The sequence below is a fragment of the Neoarius graeffei genome, chromosome 4 (assembly GCF_027579695.1).
Source record: "Neoarius graeffei isolate fNeoGra1 chromosome 4, fNeoGra1.pri, whole genome shotgun sequence".
NCBI lineage: Eukaryota > Metazoa > Chordata > Actinopteri > Siluriformes > Ariidae > Neoarius > Neoarius graeffei.
In genome coordinates, this window is record NC_083572.1 from 47,018,628 (window position 1) to 47,044,554 (window position 25,927).

Below are 25,927 nucleotides of genomic sequence, written 5' to 3' on the forward strand. Positions count from 1 at the left end.
CTTTAAAAGCCATTACAACATTACACAAACAAGCACTGAAAATTCTAGACAGAAAACCCAAAACATACCATCACTGTCATATATTGAAAAAACACAAACTATTGGACTGGAATAACTATGTTAAATACAATGATGTTGTTTTAGGCCAAGTTTACATTAGACCGTATCTGTCTCGTTTTCTTCGCGGATACACTGTCCGTTCACATTAAAACGCCGTGAAACACCGGGAAACGGGAATCCGCCAGGGCCCACGTATTCAACCCAGTTCGTATCTGATCCGGTGCTGTGTAAACATTGAGATACGAGGATATGCTGTGCTGAGCTCTAGCTGACATCGTCATTGGACAACGTCACTGTGACATCCACCTTCCTGATTCGCTGGCGTTGGTCATGTGACGTGACTGCTGAAAAACGGCGCGGACTTCTGCCTTGTATCACCTTTCATTAAAGAGTATAAAAGTATGAAAATACTGCAAATACTGATGCAAATACTGCCCATTGTGTAGTTATGATTGTCTTTAGGCTTGCCATCCTTCCACTTGCAAGTGGTAAGTGACTTGCGCATGCCCGATATGCACTGGGATCACACACACAGCGGCTCAGTCCCGAATCACTGCTCGTGCGCTTCACTCGCGTGCTCTGTGAGCCGTGCAGGGCCGGGGAGTGCGCACCCTCCAGAGGGCACTCGCTGTTCAGGGCGGAGTGATTTGGAGCGCAGGATGCCTGCGGAGCCGAGACGCTGAGGAGAAATTTACACATTACATTTCAACTTACGTGCCGTCTAATTAGTCATGTGATTAGCGTATCCGTGTATTGGCGTTGCTGTGTGCACGCGAATCGTGTATTGGCGTTGCTGTGTGCACGCTAATCGTTTTTAAAAACGTTAATCTGATGATCCGCTGATACGGTCTAATGTAAACCCCATCTTAATTTATAAAATCCTTCATGGTCTGGCCCTCCTCCCCTACAGACATTTATCACGAAAAGCACAAACAGGGCAACCAGAGCCAGTTCCAGGGGTGATTGCTCTGTTCCACTTAGGAAGAGCACCTTTAGTCAGGCTGTATTCTCATACAGAGCCTCTCACACCTGGAACACCATTCCCAGCACAATCAGAGAACTACAAACGTTCAACGCATTTAGTAAACAGGTAAAATTATGGCTATTGGATAATCAATACTGTCAACATAATTCTGCATAGTATGTATTTGCATTTGTTTTTTTCTTCTTGTTTGTTTTTAACTAATTTTACATTAGTTAATCAATGTGTGTAATATTTTTTACTTATTTATTTTAACAATTTGTGCAATATTTGCTTTTACTTTTTTAGGGACCATCAACCTGTCTAGGGACAAAAGATGGAAATTAGCCTTTTGGCTACAATCTTGTATATTTTGCATTTTTTAAATGTTATTAATATATGCTGTCCCTTTGTTAAATAAATAAACTTTCAAACTTTCAAAACTTGAACTATTATTATAGTCCATCTTGGCTGCATAGCACATTATCATACATGCTGCATAATAACAATGTCAGTATACTGGTGATAGACCAAGTTCATGTGTACTGCAGTTTGTGTTTATTGGCTAAAATATGCAGGGATTGTGTCATAATTGTATAATTTATTTTATTATATCTTTTCCAGCATATTTTGGACTTATGGCCAGACTTGCAGTGAACAGCCCTGACATTAAAGCTGTTGATGAGGGAGTTTAGTGTTTTTTCACTTGTATGTCCATGTTACACTTCCTGACTTTGTACTTTGTTACACTTCTTGTTAGGACTGGGACTGTTTTGGCCTCTAGAGGCCGCTGTTATTTCCTTATCTTGTCATGTTTGTTTTGGCCTCTAGAGGCCGCCACTGTTTCTGTGTTTTGTGTTTTTGTTTTGACAGCCATGTGCCTTTGTTTTTCCATGTGCCTTGTGCCCCGCCTAGTCCTCATTATTGTCATCTGTGTCCTATTTAGTTTGTGTATATATACTTCCTCAGTTTAGCCTCTTGTCACGGAGTCTTTGTGCTGTTATGTTTAGCTCCAGTAACCTCTGTTTCGTGTTCCTCGCCTGTGTCTTTGTGGTTTTGTACTTTGCTTTCTTTTGGACTTTGTGTTTACCAATTTTGGATCTTCTGAGCGTTGGTATTTTTGCCTCTTCTTTTCTGGTTTTTGGCTCTTTGTTTCGACTTTGGACTTTTGGTTTTTTCCCGGTTATCTTCTGAGCATTTGGATTATACTTTTGTTTTTGCCTTAGATTGTAGATATTGTAAATAAACTGTTTTTCTACTCTACTTTCGCCTCACTCCTCTGCACTTGAGTCATTCCCCTGGTGGCCTAGTGGGGGTTTGCTGGATCACTACACCAGCGACCCGGGTTCGATCCCCAGCAAAACCCTAACAGAAAGACTCCGTCATGACCGACTCAGCAGAGGCGTCTTCAATGGTCTACCCGGCTAACCTTCAGGGAATTATGGCTGCTTTAACACGCTTCGGAGCTACCATGGACACTCATGGACAAACACTTGCAAGCCAACGTGAGGCCCTTGTTCGCCACGAAGTACTGCCCCAGCAAATTGGGAAAACCCTGGCACAGCTGACTCCTCTGTCCTCATCCTGATCTGGCTCCCGCCACGCTGCCTCCTTCACCTTGCGAACCCAGCCTTCCTGCACCACAGAGGTATGATGGCAACTACGGTGAGTGCCGGGAGTTCCTTACCTAGTGCCAACTCACCTTTGAGCTCCAGCCTACCACCTACACTACGGATCGCCGCAAGATTGCCTTTGTGATAACCTTGTTAGCTGGTAAGGCTTGGGCAACGGCCATCTGGCAGAGACAGGGACCTGAGTGCTCTGATTTCAAGCTGTTTACGGAAGAGATGCTTCGTGTCTTCGATCAGGCGGACATCAGTAAAGACGCAGCCAGAAAGCTCATGTCCATCCGGCAAGGAGGAAGCGTTGCAGACTATGCCGTCTCGTTCCGGACGCTCGGAGCAGTCAGCGGATGGAATGAGACTGCCCTGGTTTCAGCCTTCCACCATGGTCTGTCTGACCCCATCAAAGACGGCCTGGCCTCTATCGGATGCCCAAGTGACCTCGAAACTCTGATCTCGCATGCCATTCGTCTCGATAACTGGATTAGAAAGTGCCACCAAGTCCTGAGTTCCCCTTGCCTCACTGCCTCAACCTGGAGTCCGTCCACCTCCTCCAGTGACTGTCCAGAGCCCATGCAAGTTGGCCGTACTCGTCTCTCCGCAGCTGAAAGGGAGCGCAGGAGGAGGGACAAGTGCTGCATCTACTGTGGCAAGCCTGGCCACTTCCGAGCATCATGTCTCAAGCTCTCGGGAAAAGGACCGCCCCGTCCAGCCAAGGGAGGGTTGTGACGGGGCCTACCCTCTCTCCCGAACTTCCCGGCCAAGGAGTCTACATCCGTCTCCATCTCTTGGAGTGAGTCCGTCCACTCTTGTCAGGCCTTGCTAGACTCCGGGGAGGCTGGAAACTTTATGGATATCCACTTCGCCCGAAGAATCAATGTCCCTACTGCACCTCTTGAAGTCCCGCTGTCTGTGTCTGCCCTTGATGGTCAAGCTTTAGGTGATGGAAGAGTCACCCAAGTAACTTCTCCAGTCTTTCTCCAGTCTCAAGCACACAAAGAAGAAATTTCCCTGCACCCGATTCATTCACCAGAGTTCCCAGTGATTCTAGGCCTTCCTTGGCTTACTCGCCACAACCCTCGCATAGACTGGGTAACTAGCCAGGTTGTGGAATGGTGCCCTGCATGCCATGCCTCTTGTCTGCTCTCTAGCTCTCCTGTGTCTCCTGCCGAGCCTCCTGACCTCACCGAGTTATCTCAAGTTCCCACAGAGTACTGGGATCTTAAAGAAGTTTTTAGCAAGAGCAGGGCCGCCGTTTTTCCTCCGCACTGTGCCTACAACTGTGCCATCAACTTGCTCCCTGGGGCTACCCCTCCTTGTGGCAGACTGTTTTCCTTCTCTCAGCCAGAACACAAGGCCATGGAGGAGTACATCAAGGACGCCTTGGCCTCTGTTTTCATTCGACCCTCCACCTCACCCGCTGGTGCCGGCTTCTTCATTGTCGGCAAGAAGGATGGGGGGCTCCGACCATGTATTGACTACAGGGGCCTGAACAAGATCACTGTGCGCAACCACTATCCCCTTCCGCTGATGTCCACAGCATTCGACCTGCTCCAAGGTGCCACCGTCTTCACCAAGTTGGACTTACAGAACGCATACCACCTCATCTGTATCCGACAGGGAGATGAGTGGAAGACTGCCTTTAACACCCCGTCAGGGCACTACGAGTACCAGGTGATGCCCTTCAGACTCACCAATGCACCAGCTGTTTTTCAGGCCCTTATCAACGACGTCTTGAGGGACATGATCAATCAGTACATTTTCGTCTACCTCGATGACATCCTAATCTTTTCCAAGACCATGCAGGAGCACCGCCACCATGTCCGCCAGGTTCTCAAGAGGCTGCTACAGAACAATCCGTTTGCCAAAGCCCAGAAATCCGAGTTTCATGTCCCCAAGGTCTCCTTCCTGGGTTTCATTGTACGAACGGGACAACTCCAGATGGATCCAGCCAAGACCCTGGCCATCCGGGACTGGCCCATTCCCAAGTCCATTAAAGAAGTTCAGCGGTTCTTAGGGTTTGCTAACTTCTACCGCAAGTTTGTCAGGAACTTCAGTTCTGTAGCAGCGCCCATATCGGACCTCACCAAGAAAACAGGTGGATCTTTTGTCTGGTCTCCTCAGGCGGAAAAGACATTCAGGGACCTCAAGCACCACTTCTGCACGGCACCCATCCTGGTCCTCCCAGACACATCACAACCATTCGTCGTCGAGGTGGACGCCTTGGACAGTGGCGTCGGCGTGGTCCTCTCTCAACATTTGGAGGGAAAGCTGCACCCCTGTGCTTACTTCTCCCACCGCCTGAGCCCTGTGGAGTCCCGGTATGATGTGGGGGATTGGGAACTGCTCACAGTCAAACTGGCCCTTGAGGAGTGGAGGCACTGGTTGGAGGGAGCACAACATCCATTCCTGGTTTGGACGGACCACAAGAACCTGGAGTACCTCCAGCAAGCCAAGAGACTGAATCCACGACAGGCTAGGTGGGCCTTGTTCTTTAGCCGATTCGACTTCACCCTATCATACCGCCCCGGCTCTAAGAACACCAAACCTGATGCGCTTTCCAGGCTGTTCTCTGCCACCAACAGGGAGAGTGAAGTTGGGCCTATTATCCCTGTGTCCCGGATTGTGGCCCCTGTCCGCTGGGGTGTCGAGGAGGTCGTCCGACGAGCTCAACGCCAGGACCCCGATCCTGGGACGGGGCCACCGGGCCTCTTGTATGTCCCTCATCAAGCCCGGGCCAAGGTTCTCCAGTGGGGTCACTCGTCCCCTCTCACCGCCCACCCGGGAGCTCGGAGGACCTTGGACTTCTTGAAAAGACGCTTCTGGTGGCCAAGCATGGAGAAGGAAGTAAGGTCTTTCGTCCTGTCCTGTGATGTGTGCACCAGAACCAAGAACCCACGACAGCATCCCCAGGGCCTCCTGCACCCTCTGCCCATTCCCCGGCGTCCCTGGTCCCATGTGGCTGTCGACTTCATCATGGGCCTTCCAGACTCTCAAGGTAACACGGTCATTTTGGTCATTGTCGACAGATTCTCCAAAACCTGCCGCTTCATACCACTGTGCAAACTTCCTTCTGCTCTTGAAACAGCCAAAAATATATTTACCCATGTCTTCCGAGTCTTTGGTCTTCCGCAGGACATCGTCTCAGACCGGGGGCCCCAGTTCTCCTCCCGAGTGTGGCGGGGGTTCTGCAAACTCATCGGGGCCACTGCCAGCCTCTCTTCTGGGTTCCACCCCCAGTCCAACGGCCAGACTGAGAGGCTCAACCAGGACCTGGAAACCACCCTGCGAGGCCTGGCGATGGATAACCCGACATCTTGGAGCACCTGGCTGCCATGGGCAGAGTACGCCCACAACACCCTGCAGTCATCTGCCACCAGGTTGTCGCCATTCCAGTGCCAGTTCGGGTTCCAGCCACTTATGTTTCCTGAACAGGAGGAGGACGCTGGGGTGCCCTCGGTCAATCAGTACGTGAGACGGTGTCGCAAGACCTGGATCAAGGTCAGAAGGACCCTCATCCAGACTTCCAGGTCCAACCAGACTCAGGCCAACCGCCATAGAAGGCCTGCCCATGTTTTCCGCCCTGGGCAGTGGGTTTGGCTGTCCACCAAGGACCTTCCACTGTGGGTGGAGAACCGCAAGCTTGCTCCTCGCTACATTGGCCCCTTCAAGGTTGTGCGCAGGGTGAACCCTGTCGCCTACCGGCTCCAGTTGCCCCGGACTCTAAGGATCAACCCCACATTCCATGTTTCCCTGTTGCGGCCCGTACTGTTGCCTACGTATGCCCCTGCCCCTAGGAATCCCCCGCCCCCCCTCATCTTCCAGAGTCAGACCATGTTCACTGTGCGCCGTCTGCTGGACTCCCGCCGGGTCCGTGGCGGGCTCCAATATCTAGTGGACTGGGAGGGCTATGGCCCTGAGGAGCGCTGCTGGGTTCCCGCTCGGGACGTCTTAGACAAGGAGCTGTGTCGGGAATTCTATTCGGCCCATCCGGATCGCCCTGGGAACGGCAGGAGACGCTCCTTGAGGGAGGGGTCCTGTTAGGACTGGGACTGTTTTGGCCTCTAGAGGCCGCTGTTATTTCCTTATCTTGTCATGTTTGTTTTGGCCTCTAGAGGCCGCCACTGTTTCTGTGTTTTGTGTTTTTGTTTTGACAGCCATGTGCCTTTGTTTTTCCATGTGCCTTGTGCCCCGCCTAGTCCTCATTATTGTCACCTGTGTCCTATTTAGTTTGTGTATATATACTTCCTCAGTTTAGCCTCTTGTCACAGAGTCTTTGTGCTGTTATGTTTAGCTCCAGTAAACTCTGTTCTGTGTTCCTCGCCTGTGTCTTTGTGGTTTTGTACTTTGCTTTCTTTTGGACTTTGTGTTTACCATTTTTGGATCTTCTGAGCGTTGGTATATTTGCGTCTTCTTTTCTGGTTTTTGGCTCTTTGTTTCGACTTTGGACTTTTGGTTTTTTCCCGGTTATCTTCTGAGCATTTGGATTATACTTTTGTTTTTGCCTTGGATTGTAAATATTGTAAATAAACTGTTTTTCTACTCTACTTTCGCCACACTCCCCTGCACTTGAGTCATTCCCCTGGTGGCCTAGTGGGGGTTTGCTGGATCACTGCACCAGCGACCCGGGTTCGATCCCCAGCAAAACCCTAACACTTCTTGACTTTATACTACACTTACTGACATTGTTATTGTGCATATTTTGAAAAAATGATGACACTGTGAGTGTGTGCTCATCACCTGTTCTAATATCTGCACCTATTGTTTGATGTTTGAGGTTGTTTGCCCTCAAAATAATTGTTTTCCAATGATGAAAATTGGCACTAAATGTTTGCGTATTGCACTTTTCATTAAAAGTGTCAAAATGAGGTTACTGTGTGTAGTGGCTGCACTGTTGCCGCACTGCGTCGTTGCCACGCCATACCACACCACACTGCTGCCGTGTCGCATTATGGGTCTATATATTTTCCTGCTTTTTTGTCCTTGGCCAATCACATCCCTGCAAATTGGTTCAAGCCAGTCACCTTTGAAAAAGGAACCAAGGGCCTCTATTACTTAAATGTTTTCCTTTTATCTTAATAATGAGCAAGTCATGTTGTGTGCAAAAGATTTCTTACTTTGTTCTTTTTTGAGGACATTCTTCCCCAAAACTCCTCAACGTCAAAGGATGTTGGGTCCTGTAATCTGTAATAGTTGGACTTTCCTCTTCCCTATATCTTCCCCTGGAGTCACGCAGTTTCTATATTATGAACAATAAAAACTTAATCTTTCACAAACGGGTCTTTCATAACTGCTGACAAATTAAAAAAAAATCTTCACTCTTGCTGGTATTCACATGCTGCTTTAAACACACGTTAGTGTCGCTGTTATTATTACTGACCAGCATCTGTTATTGCCTGTGAACAAGTGGAGCTGCTCGCCAGGGGATCATTTAAACAGGTGCAATACAGCTCAGCTCCTGTAAAACCTTACCATGTCCATGCTAATTATCTGGGCAACATTCTCTCACAGCAGGCGAGTTGTCATTTCTTGTATCAAACAAGTTGTGAATTTGTTGTAACATTAAAACAGAATATGACTTCCTCTGGTCTCTGTGCTACTCGGAGCTCATCCTCATGGTGTCCACTGAACAAAACTTTCAGAAGATGGTTGTAGCAGAATCACGTGAACAATTCCCGGGATGACAATGCTTTTTTCATTGGTTGTTGCGTTATCGACCCAGATACAATAGTACTTCTGATTGGCTATTGTGTAGCCCCGCCCCTTTCCTTTTTTTGATTGGCTGGTAAGTGGCAGGCTCGACTCATGGGAGACGCGCTTGTTTCCTGCCGTTTCCATAGCGATAGCGGCGCACCAGAGAAATTTACATTATACAATTTAATCAGCGTGAGAAATACAATGTGTGGCGGGAGTGCATGACAAAAGACCGAAAAGCGTGACTGTCACGCTCAATGCGTGAGACTTGAGAGCCCTGCATATACCGTGAGTAGAGAAAAACAAAATGGCGGAGCATGTTGCTGAACCAATCGAGGATAAAATAAAAAGTCCACTTGAAAACAAAAGCCCAAAAATACAAAAAAGCAACAAAATATGGAATAAAAGTATTTGATGGTAAGAACATTTATTTATTTATTTTTAAGAATTATTATTACAGCATTTTTCACAAATTGCTACTGTCATTTCACTGGTTTGTTTACATTCTAAGTGGAAATGATTTTGTCTGACATTTTGTATAAAGTTTTTGTTTCTTGAATTTGCAAAAAAGAAAAATGCCCTATTTCTCAAAATTCAGTGAATGTCGATAGAATAAAACAGTTATTCCAGTCAATCTCGTCGTACATAACTTATAGCCAACTCGGCGCTCTGCACCTCGTCAGCTATCAGCTCATGTACGACTCAATTTCGTGGAATAGCTGTTCAATAGTCAAGGTAATTTGCTGAAAGAGTTTCTTCAGCAAAATAATATTCAATACGTTTTAAAGTAAAACTGTTATTAGTTTTTTGTAGTTGATGTTTTTTTTTTTATACTTTCCATGTTTCCCTGGAGGGAGTGAACAGACAGGAATGTGAAGCTGTGCCCACCATGGTGGCTACACCTCACTCTAGATCAGATTTCTTCAATGGGCAGATGACAGATGTACTCACCTCCATTTTGGTTACCACGATTGGTGGTGACACTATAGCACACATTGGCACTAAAGATGGAAGACTGCTACAGGTGATCACTCCACCATTGCCCCAGAAATAGTCTTCTGATTTACTGTTTGTGAATTAATTTGTGTCTAAGAGTATTCATTTTTCATGCAGGTCATTCTGACATACTCAAGACCTCTTGTGTTTGCCAATTACTCTCTTGTGGAAAAGAAAGAGAGAGTATCCCCCATTGCCGCAGTGCACTCTGAGGAGTCTTTGCTCTTCGTGGTTGGAAACAAGGTACTGTTTCTCTGTTTTTGTCTCTCTCCCTGTTGTGACCTTACTATTCATAACTCAGGGTAGAACCTCATCATACAGTACGAAAGTCATGTTGTGTTTTGCTCTCTTTGTTTACCTTCCTCTCTCTTTTGCATACTTATTGTTGGGGACGCTGACCGATTTCACAGCATTTGTAACTAATTTGTAAGTCATTTGACTAACCTCCAAGCAAGTATCAGAGCAAAACGACTAAGCTTTAAATATTTATGTAGCGAATCTCTGATGTGGGTGGAATACTGAAGCGCAGTAGGTGGGAAATGATGTTCAGACAGACTTTTATTTTCACGTCCTCACTTGCTTTTCAGCTTTGCTACTTTCATCCGATTGCTCACACACGTGCTCGGGTTGGGAGCCTCCTCTCTCTTCGCTCTCTCCCTCCTTTCTACCTTCCATCCTCACTGCAAAACACACAGACACAACATTAATCGACAACAGTTGTACTGACTTTGCCACTCACCTTCCCTGGCTCCGCCCTCCATTCACAAACTGATGCTTGGCCACACCCACGCTGCCACAATTTACAATGCAATATCTATGTGACTAACATTTCTGTAAAGGTCAAGATGCCATTGTTTTTAGTCTGCTTTATCTGTAAACCTCTGTTTAAAGTCTTCAGATTTTTCCTGCTTTCATTTTCTCTCTTATTCTCCCACTCTCCCTTCATTCTTCAGTGGAGTTTTGCTTATTATGTAGTGTATTTTGTCCTGTATAAAAATGTATGTAAGTGTTTGTAGCATTGTCTCTGTGTCTGGATGTGTATAGATGGTGACCGTGTCTCCTAAAGGACCTGGCTGCACACATCTGCTAACTTGTTCAGCGTGTATGGAAGCCCCTCGCTTTATGGGCTGTGGATGGTGTGATGGGGTCTGCGCAAAAATAACGGAGTGCAAGGGCCAGTGGAGTAACAACACTTGCCCTCCATTTATCACCAAGGTGATTCACAATTCTCAAATTACCTGAAGCATCTCTGCACTTTATGATAATATTTTGAATGTATTGCCAAATGGAATGTTTGAGCAAATGGTTTGTTCTCAAGCAGTTCAAAATCAATAATAATACATTTGCTAGACCTTATTGGACAGGGGTTTAAATTCTGATGTTGTAGTGGTAAATAATGACTGTCGTCTTCAGTTCAACATCTGCATGCATTTGGGAAAACATGTAAAAACAACCAGATTGTTGATTTGGTCATGTTAATGTAAGACACTCATTGCTCTTTCAGGAGCATGTCATACATACAAAGAAAGTAACACTAATGATAATTAATTACTGTGAATAAATTAAGTAGAGTCATACATCAAGAAACCATGCTGTTAATGCATGGTACATAGTGGCATGGGTAATTATTATTAGCATTAAATCCACATCCACTGATATATTTACCAATGGTAAATTTATTGTATATACATCCATGTTTTTCGGCTCGGGACAGAAACACAAACAAAGATTGTCTTTCAGTGACACCTGAGAAACAGTATTTTTGAACTTGTGCCCAAGTGTCACAGGTAAGAGGACAGGATTTAAATTTAAACTTAAATTAAGTTGAAATGTCCTGTTCCTATAGCTTCTTTTATCATTTCATCTGACACATAGACAAATACAGATACTTAAAATGCTTTATAGTTAGACCATCAGACGATTCAGACCATTGGACATGAGGCACTATTTAGCACAGTACAAAACAGTTACTATCAGTCAGCATTAGGAGCGCCACAAATTTGTATATTATGGGGCCACTGGCTAGGAAGGTTGGGTGGAATACAGGAATCAAACTCACTTGGAATCATACTCTCATTGTAGCATGGAATTATGCTCTCATTGGTTGGGAGGGAATCATGCTTTCCATGGATAGTAGTCATGCTCTCACTGGGGAAGGGAATCATCATCTCACTGAATGGGAGGGAATCATGATGTCATTGAGGAAGGGAATCATGTTCCCACTGAGTGGAAGGGAATCAAGTTTTTACATGTTGTCACTGCATTGCAAAGAATCATGCTCTTGTTGGGTGGGAGTGAATAATGCTACAGCATGAAGTACCAGGGCTCAAAATTACAACCCAAAAAAGTACAAGAAAACATTGCGATAGTATGTTGGAATTGAAATTAAAACTGAAAACATCCATCATCCGCTTATCCTGTGCAGGGTCACAGGAGCCTATCCCAGCTAACTATGGGCAAGAGGCAGGGTACACCCTGGACAAGTCGCCAGATCATCACAGGGCTGACACATAGAGACAAACAGCCATTCACACATACGGTCAATTTAGAGCCACCGATTAGCCTAACCCGCATGTCTTTGGACTGTGGGGGAAACCGGAGCACCCAGAGGAAACCCACGCAGACACAGGGAGAACATGCAAACTCCATACAGAAAAGTCCCCATGGGCCACTGGGCTCGAACCCAGAACCTTCTTGCTGTGAGGCAACAGTGCTAACCACTACACCACCATGCCACCTTTAAAACTGAAAACAATGATTTATAAATAATCTTTGACTTGTATTGTGCTCAAAACAATACAGCAGAACATTATTTGATGTTTTACCTTATGAAGTGTTTTTTTTTTCAAAATAAACACTGATTTAAATTTTGATACTTGCACCACATTTAAAAAAAAAGTTGAGACAGTAAAGCATTTACCACTTTGTAATGTTGTCATTCCTTCTCACAGCAATTAAAAGATGTTTAGGGACTGAAGACACCAAGTGATGAAGCATTTTAGATGTTATTTTGTCCCATTCTTCCTGCAAACAGGTTTTAAGGTGTGCAATAGTATGGGGTTATTGTTGTCATATTTTTCATTTCAAAATTCACCACACATTCTCGACTGGGGACAGAGGGAACAAGCACCCTCTTCCTCCACAGCCATACCTTTGTAATGTCTACAGAATGTGGTTTTGCATTGTCTTGTTGAAATATCCCTGGAGAAGATGTCGTCTTGAAGGCAGCACATGTTGCTCCAAAATCTTAGTGCACTTTTTTGCATTAATGCTGCCATCACAGAAGTGTAAGGTACCTTTCCCAAGGACACTGACACAACCCCATACCATGACAGACCCTGGCTTTTGGACTTGTTGCTGGTAACAGTCTGGATGGTCCTTTTCATCATTAGTCCAGAGCACACAGTGTCCATTTCTGACAAAAAAAGACCTTGAATACTGATTTGTCTGACCATAATACATGTTTCCACTGTGTGATGGTCCCTCCCAGATGCCCCTGAGCCCAAAGTTGATGGTGCTTCTAGACACAGTTAACATAAAGCTTCTTTTTGCACAGAAAAGTTTTAACTGGCATTTGTGGATGTAACTCTGTACTGTAATATTTGACAAAGGTTTATCAAAGTAATCCTGAGCCTGTGTGGTTATATCAGCTATAGATGAATAACGGTTCTTGATGCAGTGCCATCTGAGGGATCGGAGACCACGGGTGTTCAGCTTAGGCTTGTGCTGTTGCCCTTTATGCACCAAAATTCATCCAGATTCCTTGAATCGTTTAATATTATGCATCATAGAGGGTGAAAGATCCAAATCCCTTAATATCTTTCTTTGAGGAACATTGTTTTTAAATATTCAATAATTATCTCACACATTTGTTGACAAACTGGAGAGAGAAGAGATCAGATTCGATGGAGATAGCAAATCAGGAAGTGGAGTTGGTTAGTAAGGATGAGGTGAGGGCAGCCATGAAAAGAATGAAGACTGGGAAGGCAGTCGGACCAGATGGTATCCCGATTGAGGCTTGGAGATGTTTGGGTGAGACGGCTGTGGAGTTCCTAACGAGATGGTTTAATAAGATCTTAGAGAATGAGAAAATGCCGAATGAATGGAGAAAGAGTGTGCTAGTCCCGATATACAACAATAAGGGAGATGTACAGAGCTGCAGTAATTACAGAGGGATAAAATTGATGAACCACACCATGAAGTTATGGGAAAGGGTATTGGAGGTGAAATTGAGAAGAGAGGTAGCAATCTGTGAACAGCAGTACAGGTTTATGCCAAGGAAGAGCACGTTGGATGCAATTTTTGCTTTAAGAATGTTAATAAAGAAGTACAGGGAAGGCCAGAGAAAGCTACATTGTGTGTTTGTAGACCTGGAGAAGGCATACAATAGAGTGCCGAGAGATGAGTTATAGTATTGTATGAGAAAGTGTGGAGTGAATGAGAAGTATATTAGAGTGGTGCAAGACATGTATGAGAACAGTGAAACAGCAGTGAGGTGTGCAGTTGGAACAACTGAATGGTTCAAGGTGAAGGTGAGACTTTATCAAAGATCTGCTGTGAGTCCTTTCTTGTTTGCCATAGTGATGGATAGCTTGACGGACGAAGTGAGGCAAGAGTCACCATGGAACATAATGTTTGCGGATGATATTGTGATATGTGGTGAAAGTTGAAAGGTGATTGAGTTGGGTTTGGAGAGATGGAGGTATGCATTGGAATGAAGAGTAATGAAGGTGAGCAGTAGCAAAACAGAATACATGTGTATCAGTGAGAATGGGGATGAGAGTGTAGTGAAGATGCAAGGAGTAGACGTAAAGAAAGTTGGTGAATTCAAGTGCCTGGGGTCAACTGTGCAGGAAAATGGGGGCTGCGATAGTGAGGTGAGAGAGAGAGTGCAGGCAGGGTGGAGCAGTTGGAGAAGGATTTCGGGAGTCATTTGTGACAGGAAAGTCCCAGCAAAAGTGAAAGGTATGATGTATAAGACAGTAGTGAGACCAGCTGTGTTGTATGGATTGGAGACCGTCCCCTTAACGAAGAGACAGGAGGCAAAGTTGGAGGTGACGGAGTTGAGGATGTTAAGGTTTGCGATGGGAGTGACAAGGTTGGACAGAATAAGGAATGAGCACATCAGAGGGACAGCACATGTGGAGAGCTTGGGAATTAAGCTAAGACAGATGAGACTGAGATGGTATGGGCACATCCTGAGAAGAGATGCAGAGCATGTTGGAAGGAGAATGTTGAGGATGGAGCTGCCGGGCATACAAAAACGAGGAAGGCCAAAGAGGAGATACATGGATGTGGTGAGAGAGGACATAAAAGTGGCAGGTGTGGTAGAGAAGGATGTGGAAGACAGGGAGCAATGGAGACGAAAGATCCGCTGTGGCGACCCCTACTCGGGAGCAGCCAAAAGAAGAAGAAGAAGCAGATTTGTTGACAAACTGGAGATCCTTGGCCCATCTTTGCTCCTCAAACACTAGGCCTTTCCTGGATATTGATCTTGTACTAAATCACGATTACAATCACCTGTTGACATCACCTGTTTCAAATCACATCATTATCTAATTGTTTTACTTCATTACTAGGCCTAAATTGCCCCAGTCTCAACATATTTTGGAATGTGTTGCAGGCCTGAAATGCAGGGATGAATGTATATTAACAAATGAATTAAGTTGATCAGAAAAAAAAAAAGAAATATCTTGGGTTCATACTGTCTGCAATGAAATACAAGTCAAAGTAAATTTAGAAATCACTGCTTGCTTTTTTATTTGCATTTTCCATGCTGTCAAAACTTTTTTCTGATTTACGATTGTGTAAAACAGTACAAAGACAGCAAAAGTTTTTTTTTTTTAAGTTAAGGCTATTGATTCTTAAATTCAGAGGATGGTCAATGATTGTCATTGTGATTCCATTTTGTTGTGATTTTGCTGTTGTGACTACAACTTAATTATCCTGAAATCTGTTTTTCTGTCTTTCACCATTTTCTATCATGCTTGTTTAGGTTTTTCCAAAAACTGCACCACCTGATGGTGAAACAGAGATTACACTGTGTGGCTGGGATTTACAATCTCTCATGAAACCTGCCATCACTACATCTACTCACCAAGTCAGCGTGGGACAGACAAGCTGCACCATAATACCAAAAAAGTGTAAAAGCACAGAGTGAGTAACACACACACACGCTTACATACTGTATGTGCACCAACATTGAATCCATGTCCTATTTTTCTTTTCAGGCTGGTATGCAGGATCCTTCCTCAGTCCTCAGATGTGACGCAGGATGTAGAGATTAACGTGAATGTGAATGAAAAGAGAATGGAGCATGGTTTCTCCATCTCTGGACAGGCACGCCTGCAAGGCTTTAGCTTTGTGGTAAGGAGAGGTTCTTTTTAAGACTTTGTAACCCAAACTATACACAATGCAATAGAAAGTAAATTAAATCTAGCTGAATTTTTATTCACTGTGCTATTTTTCATTCATTTGATTGCAAGTTTTTTCAAAGCTAGCAGTGTGTCTCAATTTTTTTTTTATGAAATATACAAATTCCATATTTAGACGCCAGTTGTCACAGATATCAGTCCCAACTATGGCCCCAAGATTGGTGGTACCAGGATTACACTGTCAGGGAAATACCTGGATGCTGGACAAACAAGAACAGTCCATATGGGAGACAAAATCTGCCGTGTTGAAAGGTTTTTTTTTTTTTTAAAGAAATACAGCATGTTTATGATTATGGAATATACTTTACTCTTGGCCTTCTATCATGAACCAAATAATTTTTTTTTACAGCACATCCAAAAACGGGACCTGGTCCTCTGTAGTCTTTGTGTCTGAGGGAGTGGAGGATCTGACACAAGTGAATGTGACCCTTCTAATTGACAAATCAGTTATATTTCCAACCCAACAATTCAACTACAGGAAGAATCCTAGGGTGAAAGAGCTGATGCCTAACTGCAGCTTTAGCAGGTGAGACCCAGAATAACATTGTGTATGTGTGTGTGTACAGTACCAGTCAAAAGTTTGGACACACCTTCTAATTCAATGGGTTTTCTTTATTTTTATGAATTAAAAGTCGTTTCATGTCTTAAAGTAATGATGGATGTCATTTCTCTTGACTTAGTTGAGCGGTTCTTGATTTAATATAGATTATTACAGTTGTCAAATAGGGCTATTTACTGTATTTTTATTATTTACTATTTACTGCTTGATCTCAAACACATTAAGAAGGCAAGAAATTACACTAATTATATTTTGACGAGACACACCTGTTAATTGAAAAACATTCGAGATGACTACATCATGAAGCTGATTAAGATAATGCCAATTGCTGAGTTTCACGTGACGTCGCATCCGCCTCATTAGTTATTCAAAACTTTAGCTGGTGGTCTACCAAAGCTCAGTTGACAAAGCGTTTGTACGGAGAAGGTGCATTGCTCGTGTGAAAAATGCGTTACGCTTGCGTTGTTTTAGGTTGTTCGGATCGATCAAACCATGAAACTGATAAAAATTTCTTCAGGGTTCCCCGTGAACTAATAAAAAACGGTGAGCGAACACAGGATTTCACAAAAAAAAAATCAAGAAAGGTGGCTTTTGAGCCTCTCACTGAAATCGAAGGCAGCTGAGTCAAAGCATGCTCGAGTTTGCAGTGATCACTTGGTGAAAGGTTTGTATCTCCCTCTCAGCTATGTCCTTAGTGTTTTCCAAGTGCTTTTCTTGCTATGTGTCGTTATTTTATGGTACTTTTTTTAGTCACTAAGCGCTAAAGTCCCCAGCTGTTTCTTTGTTTATTCCTCACTCCTCACAAAGTCCATATGCATGAAGGTCACGACAAAATTCTTCCCCAGCCGTACAGTTACAATGCGCCGTGATCACTTCTCCGTCTTGTTTAACTAAGATCCAGGTCTTTAAAGGGGTTTCTGATGATCTTTGCGAATGAGTTACCTGAGAAATAAGAGCCAACACAAGTGAGAATCAAGTGAACTGTTGTTTGTTTACACTTCATCTTGCAGCACTTTGTTGTAAAGATGCGAACGAAAACCTTTAAAAAACATACTTACACGGGCAAAAACAATACAAGATTTATTCGGCAGCAACTTGATATCGAGGTCCTTTACCCAGCCACATACAAAAAAAAGTTGTAAGCCTCCATACTTTTCCACACTTTCATCTGTTTTGCGGTGTAGAAGGACGTCTGCAACACCAGATACAGTGGTGCTTGAAAGTTTGTGAACCCTTTAGAATTTTCTATATTTCTGCATAAATATGACCTAAAACGTCATCAGATTTTCACACAAGTCCTAAAAGTAGATAAAGAGAACCCAGTTAAACAAATGAGACAAAAATATTATACTTGGTCATTTATTTATTGAGGAAAATGATCCAATATTACATCTTTGTGAGTGGCAAAAGTATGTGAACCTCTAGGATTAGCAGTTAATTTGAAGGTGAAATTAGAGTCAGGTGTTTTCAATCAATGGGATGACAATCAGGTGTGAGTGGGCACCCTCTTTTATGTAAGGAACAGGGATCTATCAAAGTCTGATCTTCACAACACATGTTTGTGGAAGTGTATCATGGCACGAACAAAGGAGATTTCTGAGGACCTCAGAAAAAGCGTTGTTGATGCTCATCAGGCTGGAAAAGGTTACAAAACCATCTCTAAAGAGTTTGGACTCCACCAATCCACAGTCAGACAGATTGTGTACAAATGGAGAAAATTCAAGCCCATTGTTACCCTCCCCAGGAGTGGTCGACCAACAAAGATCACTCCAAGAGCAAGGTGTGTAATAGTCGGCGAGGTCACAAAGGACCCCAGGGTAACTTCTATGCAACTGAAGGCCTCTCTCACATTGGCTAATGTTAATGTTCATGAGTCCACCATCAGGAGAACACTCAACAACAATGGTGTGCATGGCAGGGTTGCAAGGAGAAAGCCACTGCTCTCCAAACAGAACATTGCTGCACGTTTGCAGTTTGCTAAAGATCACGTGGACAAGCCAGAAGGCTATTGGAAAATGTTTTGTGGACGGATGAGACCAAAATAGAATTTTTGGTTTAAATGAGAAGCGTTATGTTTGGAGAAAGGAAAACACTGCATTCCAGCATAAGAACCTTATCCCATTTGTGAAACATGGTGGTGGTAGTATCATGGTTTGGGCCTGTTTTGCTGCATCTGGGCCAGGACAGCTTGCCATCATTGATGGAACAATGAATTCTGAATTATACCAGCAAATTCTAAAGGAAAATGTCAGGACATCTGTCCATGAACTGAGTCTCAAGATAAGCCGGGTCATGCAGCAAGACAACAATCCTAAGCACACAGGTCGTTCTACCAAAGAATGGTTAAAGAAGAATAAAGTAAATGTTTTGGAATGGTCAAGTCAAAGTCCTGACCTTAATCCAATCGAAATGCTGTGGAAGGACCTGAAGTGAGCAGTTCATGTGAGGAAACCCACCAACATCCCAGAGTTGAAGCTGTTCTGTATGGAGGAATGGGCTAAAATTCCTCCAAGCCGGTGTGCAGGACTGATCAACAGTTACTGGAAACGTTTAGTTGCAGTTATTGCTGCACAAGGGGGTCACAGTAGATACTGAAAGCAAAGGTTCACATACTTTTGCCACTCACAGATATGTAATATTGGATCATTTTCCTCAATAAATAAATGACCAAGTATAATATTTTTGTCTCATTTGTTTAACTGGGTTCTCTTTATCTACTTTTAGGACTTGTGTGAAAATCTGATGACGTTTTAGGTCATATTTATGCAGAAATATAGAAAATTCTAAAGGGTTCACAAACTTTCAAGCACCACTGTAGTTCGAGATGTCGGGGAACTCGACTGAAGGGTAGTTTTCAGGATCATATGACAAATCCTTCTTTCCCAGACTATAGGGATCGATTCCATTGCACATGGCACTCTTCTGAATATATCTAAACCGAGCAGTGGCTTCTAGATTACAAACACACTCTGATAAGTTATCACTAGTTGTTTGCACTACAGCAGCCGTTTAGATCACCAGCTATTTCACTTCCGCTAAAACTGCTAAGAAAAGTCACATGACTACAATATTGTGCAAATATATGCGGTGTCTTTTTTAATTAATTAAAAAAAACCTAAATGAATTAGGAGGTGTGTCCAAATATTGAATGGTACTGTACAGCAATAAAGAAAGCATAGATGAACATACATGTCAGGTTCTGTGACAATGGCTCAATGCTAACAGGATAAAATACCTGATGAAATCTTTTTGGCTGATGGTGGCCATGTTTTTGAAATAACTCTGTTATCAATACAAATCCACTTACAGATGAGCACAATGATGCAGTACACCAAATTTCAGCTTGACTTTGTCCTGAGAATGTCTTTCCAATTTTGTGCAAATCAATGCATCCAGTCCCGAGTTAAATCTCATCTCATCTCATCTCTAGCCGCTTTATCCTGTTCTACAGGGTCACAGGCAAGCTGGAGCCTATCCCAGCTGACTACGGGCAAAAGGCGGGGTACACCCTGGACAAGTCGCCAGGTCATCACAGGGCTGACACATAGACACAGACAACCATTCACACTCACATTCACACCTACGGTCAATTTAGAGTCACCAGTTAACCTAACCTGCATGTCTTTGGACTGTGGGGGAAACCGGAGCACCCGGAGGAAACCCACACGGACACGGGGAGAACATGCAAACTCCACACAGAAAGGCCCTCACCGGCCAAGGGGCTCAAACCCGGACCTTCTTGCTGTGAGGCGACAGCGCTAACCACTACACCACCGTGCCACCCTGAGTTAAATCTGTTTGAGTAAAATGAGATTTTACAAATCCCAATACAATTATTCATTTTCCGACTGAATATTTTGGCACCACTATATATGGCAAAAATCGTAAAACAAATTTGCAAAAGTAGGTTACATATAATAATTTGCATAATGAAAAGTTACCTAATTTACATTATGTAAATCATGTCAAAATCTAAGTGGGAATCAGACAAAAAAAATGGAATTTTGCCTCTAGGCCTGAAGGTTCTTGATAGGTATAGTGTTGAGCTATCGTGTTACCATAAAGCCGATGGGGTAGAGGAGTAGCAGGAGGTAGTACTATGTATTGACCAAGTTTCACATCTCTACAACTTTTAGGGGACAAAATTAAGAATAAGAAAAATTTGAGCAAAAACAATGGGATTCCAACACCTCTGATCCTTTTCTCAATTGATTTGACACATTTCTCAAACCAAAAATGCCATTCTCATGACTGTGAAAGCATTTCTCAAAACAAATAATCCATCCATTATCTGTAACCGCTTATCCTGTGCAGGGTTGCAGGCAAGCTGGAGCCTATCCCAGCTGACTGTGGGTGAGAGGCGGGGTACATCCTGGACAAGTCGCCAGATCATCACAGGGCTGACACTGAGACAAACAACCATTCGCACTCACATTCACACCTACGGTCAATTTAGAGCCACCAATTAGCCTAACCTGCATGTCTCTGGACTGTGGGGGAAACCGGAGCACCCGGAGGAAACCCATGCAGACACGGGGAGAACATGCAAACTCCACAAAGAAAGACCCCCGTCAGCTGCTGGGCTCAAACCCAGAACCGTCTTGCTGTGAGGCAACAGTGCTAACCACTACACCACCGTGCCGCCCAAAACAAATAATGCATTTCTTAAAATCTAACCAAAGTCGATCAGTCACTACAACACTGTGACCAAATGGTTCAATTATGTTTGTCATTTACAAATGCTTATACCACAGTAATGTTTTTCTGTTCATCAAAACTTGGTATGGGTGGCATGGTGGTGTAATGGTTAGCACTATCGCCTTATAATCCACATAATCTCAGACCCAGTCCTCTCAACATGCCTTGTTCCTGTGCCACAGCTTCCTGCTCCACGTAGCACTCCAGTACGTCATAAAGGGTCAGTATGTGTGGGAGTAATTAGCCTGAGGATATGTACCTGTGGAATGAGATTGACAGCATTCAATCATTTGAAAAGGAGGAAACACTACTACAAACATTTGCTCTGTGCTTCTTCACACCAGCTTTATCCTGTGTGAAGGGATTATGCAAAAGCTGCATGCATGAAGTGTTTATTATGCTGTGATTAAAGCAATGAACTACTGTTTCAGTGCGAGAGTTGTTTTTTAAGTTGACTGATAAATGTTCAAACTGTTTTGATGAGTTTCTCAGAGTTGAATGAGAAATGCACTACACAATGAAGAATGTGTTGGGAGTTTTGCAATACATTCCTCAGCATTCGTAGGTTGTGATAAAACAAAGAGAAATTTGAGTGTGCTGTGACCTCATGCATTGTTGCTGTGAGAATTTGATGAACAGTTGTGAGAATGCTGTTTTTGTTGTGAGAAATGTGTCAAATCGATTGAGAAATAAACCATAATATGGCATGCAATTGTACTTACAAAAACAAATTTCAATCATATACATTGTGCACTATATGGCCAAAGGTGTGTGGATGCCTGACCATCACAACCGTACGGTATGTGCTTTTTGAACAACCTATATCCAGATTTAGTTCCCCTTTGCTGTTACAATAGCCTCCACTCTTCTTGGAAGGCTTCCCACTAGATTTTGGAATGTGACTGTGGGGATTTGTACTCATTCAGCCACAAGAGAATTAATAAGGTCAGGCACTGATGTTGGGCAAGAAGGTCTGATTTGAAGACAGGGTTCCAGTTTATTGCAAAGGTGTTCACTTGGGTTGAGGACAGGGCTCTATGCAGGCCACTTGAGTTCATCCACACAAACCTTGGCAAGCTATGTGCTCATGGGCCACACTTTGTGCACAGGGGCATTGTCATACTGGATCATATTTTAGTCAGGGTCCCCTCCAGTGAAGGGAAATTATAATGTTGCAGTTTGGAGAAAAAAATACATATGGGCATGATGGTCATGTGTCCACAAACTTTTGGCTATATAGTGTTTCAAGTAGCCAACTGGGCGGTACGGTGGTGTAGTGGTTAGCGCTGTCGCCTCACAGCAAGAAGGTCCGGGTTCGAGCCCCGTGGCCGGCGAGGGCCTTTCTGTGTGGAGTTTGCATGTTCTCCCCGTGTCTGCGTGGGTTTCCTCCGGGTGCTCCGGTTTCCCCCACAATCCAAAGACATGCAGGTTAGGTTAACTGGTGACTCTAAATTGACCGTAGGTGTGAATGTGAGTGTGAATGGTTGTCTGTGTCTATGTGTCAGCCCTGTGATGACCTGGCGACTTGTCCAGGGTGTACCCCGCCTTTCACCCGTAGTCAGCTGGGATAGGCTCCAGCTTGCCTGCGACCCTGTAGAACAGGATAAAGCAGCTACAGATAATGAGATGAGATGAGAAGTAGCCAACTGACATGCAATGAGTTTGAGGTACTTAAATATGTTTTTTTGGATGTCTTATGCAGTGGTTCCAAAATCATCATATTGGGGGAAAATCTGGACATCGCATCCCAGACTACAATTTATTACACACCCGAGAACTCGAATCCTGTCCAAAGTGTAAGTATTTTAGCACATTGCCTGCTTTACATAACATACTGTGTATGCTGCCACCAATTTTAACTCAGCTGAAATCCCTCAGGTGTGCGTGGGTCCTGTGAGCCCAACACAGATGGAGTGTGTGAGTCCAGCATGTGAGGAATCAGATGGTGTCCTCTCAGTGGATATGGATGGAGCGAAAAATCTTATTTCTCTGCCTTTTTCCTGCTACCACAATGGCAAGCCAATCCCCTTTGACGACATGCTTCTACTCGGACCTGGGACGGACAGAGTATCACTACATGTATGTCTGCATTTGCATCTATTTTCTGTATATGAATGTTTATTTAATTTGGCTGCAGTCACACAAAGTTTACATCTTGTACTTGAAGTGGATATGTTATGTGCATTATTTGTTGAGTGCTTATGACTGGATACAACTGTGATTATTGACCTCAGCACGAGAGACTGAACTTGGTGAGCCATTGCATGGACATCATCATGACAATAAATGGCGTGGACTGCAATGCTCATATTTCGAAAAATGAAATGTTCTGCAAAATCCCTAAAAATATTCTGATCCCCAAAGAGGGGGCACCAGTCAGGGTGAGAGAACCAACTTCAACTACTATTTGTCTTTTGCTGTATTCTGTCTTCACTGCTTAGCAACAGATGTCCCACTGAGTTAGGCCATGTCTATTAATTTTACAGCAGTGCAATTGTGAGAGATTACAATACAAAATGTCATAGCTGGAGTGTTAGTAATGTAAACAGTACACTGTAAAAAATGATTTGTTGTTTTAACTTAAAAAAGTTAGTGCAAGGGTTGCCTTAAGGGCTGCCTTAAAATTTTGAGTTCACTGAAATTAATATAGTAAGTTCACAACAATTTAACTTACTATGTGAATTCCAGTGAACTCAAAATTTTAAGGCAGCCCTTGCACTAACTTTTTTAAGTTAAAACAACAAATATTTTTTTTACAGTGTATGCATAGCGTTTAATCCCCTTCACAACCATGGGCATCTTTCAAGACAATTTTCAAAAGTATTATTTCTGTAATATAAGCAGATTTTCAAATATTATTTTCCTTATTTGTTAGTGTAACTGAACCAAACCTACAACCCCGATTCCAAAAATGTTGGGACAAAGTACAAATTGTAAATAAAAACGGAATGCAATGATGTGGAAGTTTCAAAATTCCATATTTTATTCAGAATAGAACATAGATGACATATCAAATGTTTAAGCTGAGAAAATGTATCATTTAAAGAGAAAAATTAGGTGATTTAAAATTTCATGACAACAACACATCTCAAAGTTGGGACAAGGCCATGTTTACCACTGTGAGACATCCCATTTTCTCTTTACAACAGTCTGTAAACGTCTGGGGACTGAGGAGACAAGTTGCTCAAGTTTAGGGATAGGAATGTTAACCCACTCTTGTCTAATGTAGGATTCTAGTTGCTCAACTGTCTTAGGTCTTTTTTGTCGTATCTTCCGTTTTATGATGCGCCAAATGTTTTCTATGCGTGAAAGATCTGGACTGCAGGCTGGCCAGTTCAGTACCCGGACCCTTCTTCTACGCAGCCATGATGCTGTAATTGATGCAGTATGTGGTTTGGCATTGTCATGTTGGAAAATGCAAAGTCTTCACTGAAAGAGACGTCGTCTGGATGGGAGCATATGTTGCTCTAGAACCTGGATATACCTTTCAGCATTGATGGTGTCTTTCCAGATGTGTAAGCTGTCCATGCCACATGCACTAATGCAACCCCATACCATCAGAGATGCAGGCTTCTGAACTGAGCGCTGATAACAACTTGGGTTGTCCTTCTCCTCTTTAGTCCGAATGACACGGCGTCCCTGATTTCCATAAAGAACTTCAAATTTTGATTCGTCTGACCACAGAACAGTTTTCCACTTTGCCACAGTCCATTTTAAATGAGCCTTGGCCCAGAGAAGACGTCTGCGCTTCTGGATCGTGTTTAGATACAGCTTCTTCTTTGAACTATAGAGTTTTAGCTGGCAACGGCGGATGGCACGGTGAATTGTGTTCACAGATAATGTTCTCTGGAAATATTCCTGAGCCCATTTTGTGATTTCCAATACAGAAGCATGCCTGTATGTGATGCAGTGCCGTCTAAGGGCCCAAAGATCACGGGCACCCAGTATGGTTTTCCGGCCTTGACCCTTACGCACAGAGATTCTTCCAGATTCTCTGAATCTTTTGATGATATTATGCACTGTAGATGATGATATGTTCAAACTCTTTGCAGTTTTACACTGTCAAACTCCTTTCTGATATTGCTCCACTATTTGTTGGTGCAGAATTAGGGGGATTGGTGATCCTCTTCCCATCTTTACTTCTGAGAGCCGCTGCCATTCCAAGATGCTCTTTTTATACCCAGTCATGTTAATGACCTATTGCCAATTGACCTAATGAGTTGTAATTTGGTCCTCCAGCTGTTCCTTTTTTGTACCTTTAACTTTTCCAGCCTCTTATTGCCCCTGTCCCAACTTTTTTGAGATGTGTTGCTGTCATGAAATTTCAAATGAGCCAATATTTGGCATGAAATTTCAAAATGTCTCACTTTCGACATTTGATATGTTGTCTATGTTCTATTGTGAATACAATATCAGTTTTTGAGATTTGTAAATTATTGCATTCCTTTTTTATTTACAATTTGTACTTTGTCCCAACTTTTTTGGAATCGGGGTTGTATGAAGTATCATGTTGGGAAAAAATATATATATTTTCTAGCATTGTTCCACTTTTAGTAAGGTAAAGTCAAGTAAGTTGTCAGTAACTGAAATTGGACCAATTGGGTCATTCTGTACAGAGTATAGCTTAGCTTGATTCATGTTACTTTCATTCAGTTGAATTCAATCTAAAGCACACCTACAAGAGAATTATTTAATTCTAAAATAGTTTTCATCATTCCAGGTGTCAGTGAATGGGGAGGTATATGATGTTGGCCTGGTGGCGTATTCCAGCAGCAACCTCCCTGTTGGTATCGTGTTGGGTATTCTTGCAGCACTGGCAGTAGGGGCTGCTTTAGCATTTGCAGTAATGACCCATCTGCGCAAGAGGAAGAAAGGTGAGGCGATGTACTTGGTAACTACTCAT

The 25,927-nt window shown here is 43.4% G+C and overlaps 1 protein-coding gene across 2 annotated transcripts in view; it reads left to right on the forward strand.

The window, feature by feature from the left end:
* The window catches only part of mst1ra (macrophage stimulating 1 receptor a), a 79,990-nt gene that overhangs the window by 33,249 nt on the left and 20,814 nt on the right, over window positions 1–25,927 (forward strand). For both annotated transcript variants that reach the window (XM_060919282.1, XM_060919283.1), the window contains exons 3-13: window positions 9,191–9,361; window positions 9,451–9,576; window positions 10,378–10,548; window positions 15,329–15,489; window positions 15,564–15,699; window positions 15,883–16,019; window positions 16,117–16,293; window positions 22,727–22,820; window positions 22,903–23,103; window positions 23,259–23,405; window positions 25,745–25,898. In XM_060919282.1, the coding sequence (XP_060775265.1) occupies window positions 9,191–9,361; window positions 9,451–9,576; window positions 10,378–10,548; window positions 15,329–15,489; window positions 15,564–15,699; window positions 15,883–16,019; window positions 16,117–16,293; window positions 22,727–22,820; window positions 22,903–23,103; window positions 23,259–23,405; window positions 25,745–25,898 (1,675 nt within the window). The remainder of the gene's footprint in view (window positions 1–9,190; window positions 9,362–9,450; window positions 9,577–10,377; window positions 10,549–15,328; window positions 15,490–15,563; window positions 15,700–15,882; window positions 16,020–16,116; window positions 16,294–22,726; window positions 22,821–22,902; window positions 23,104–23,258; window positions 23,406–25,744; window positions 25,899–25,927) is intronic.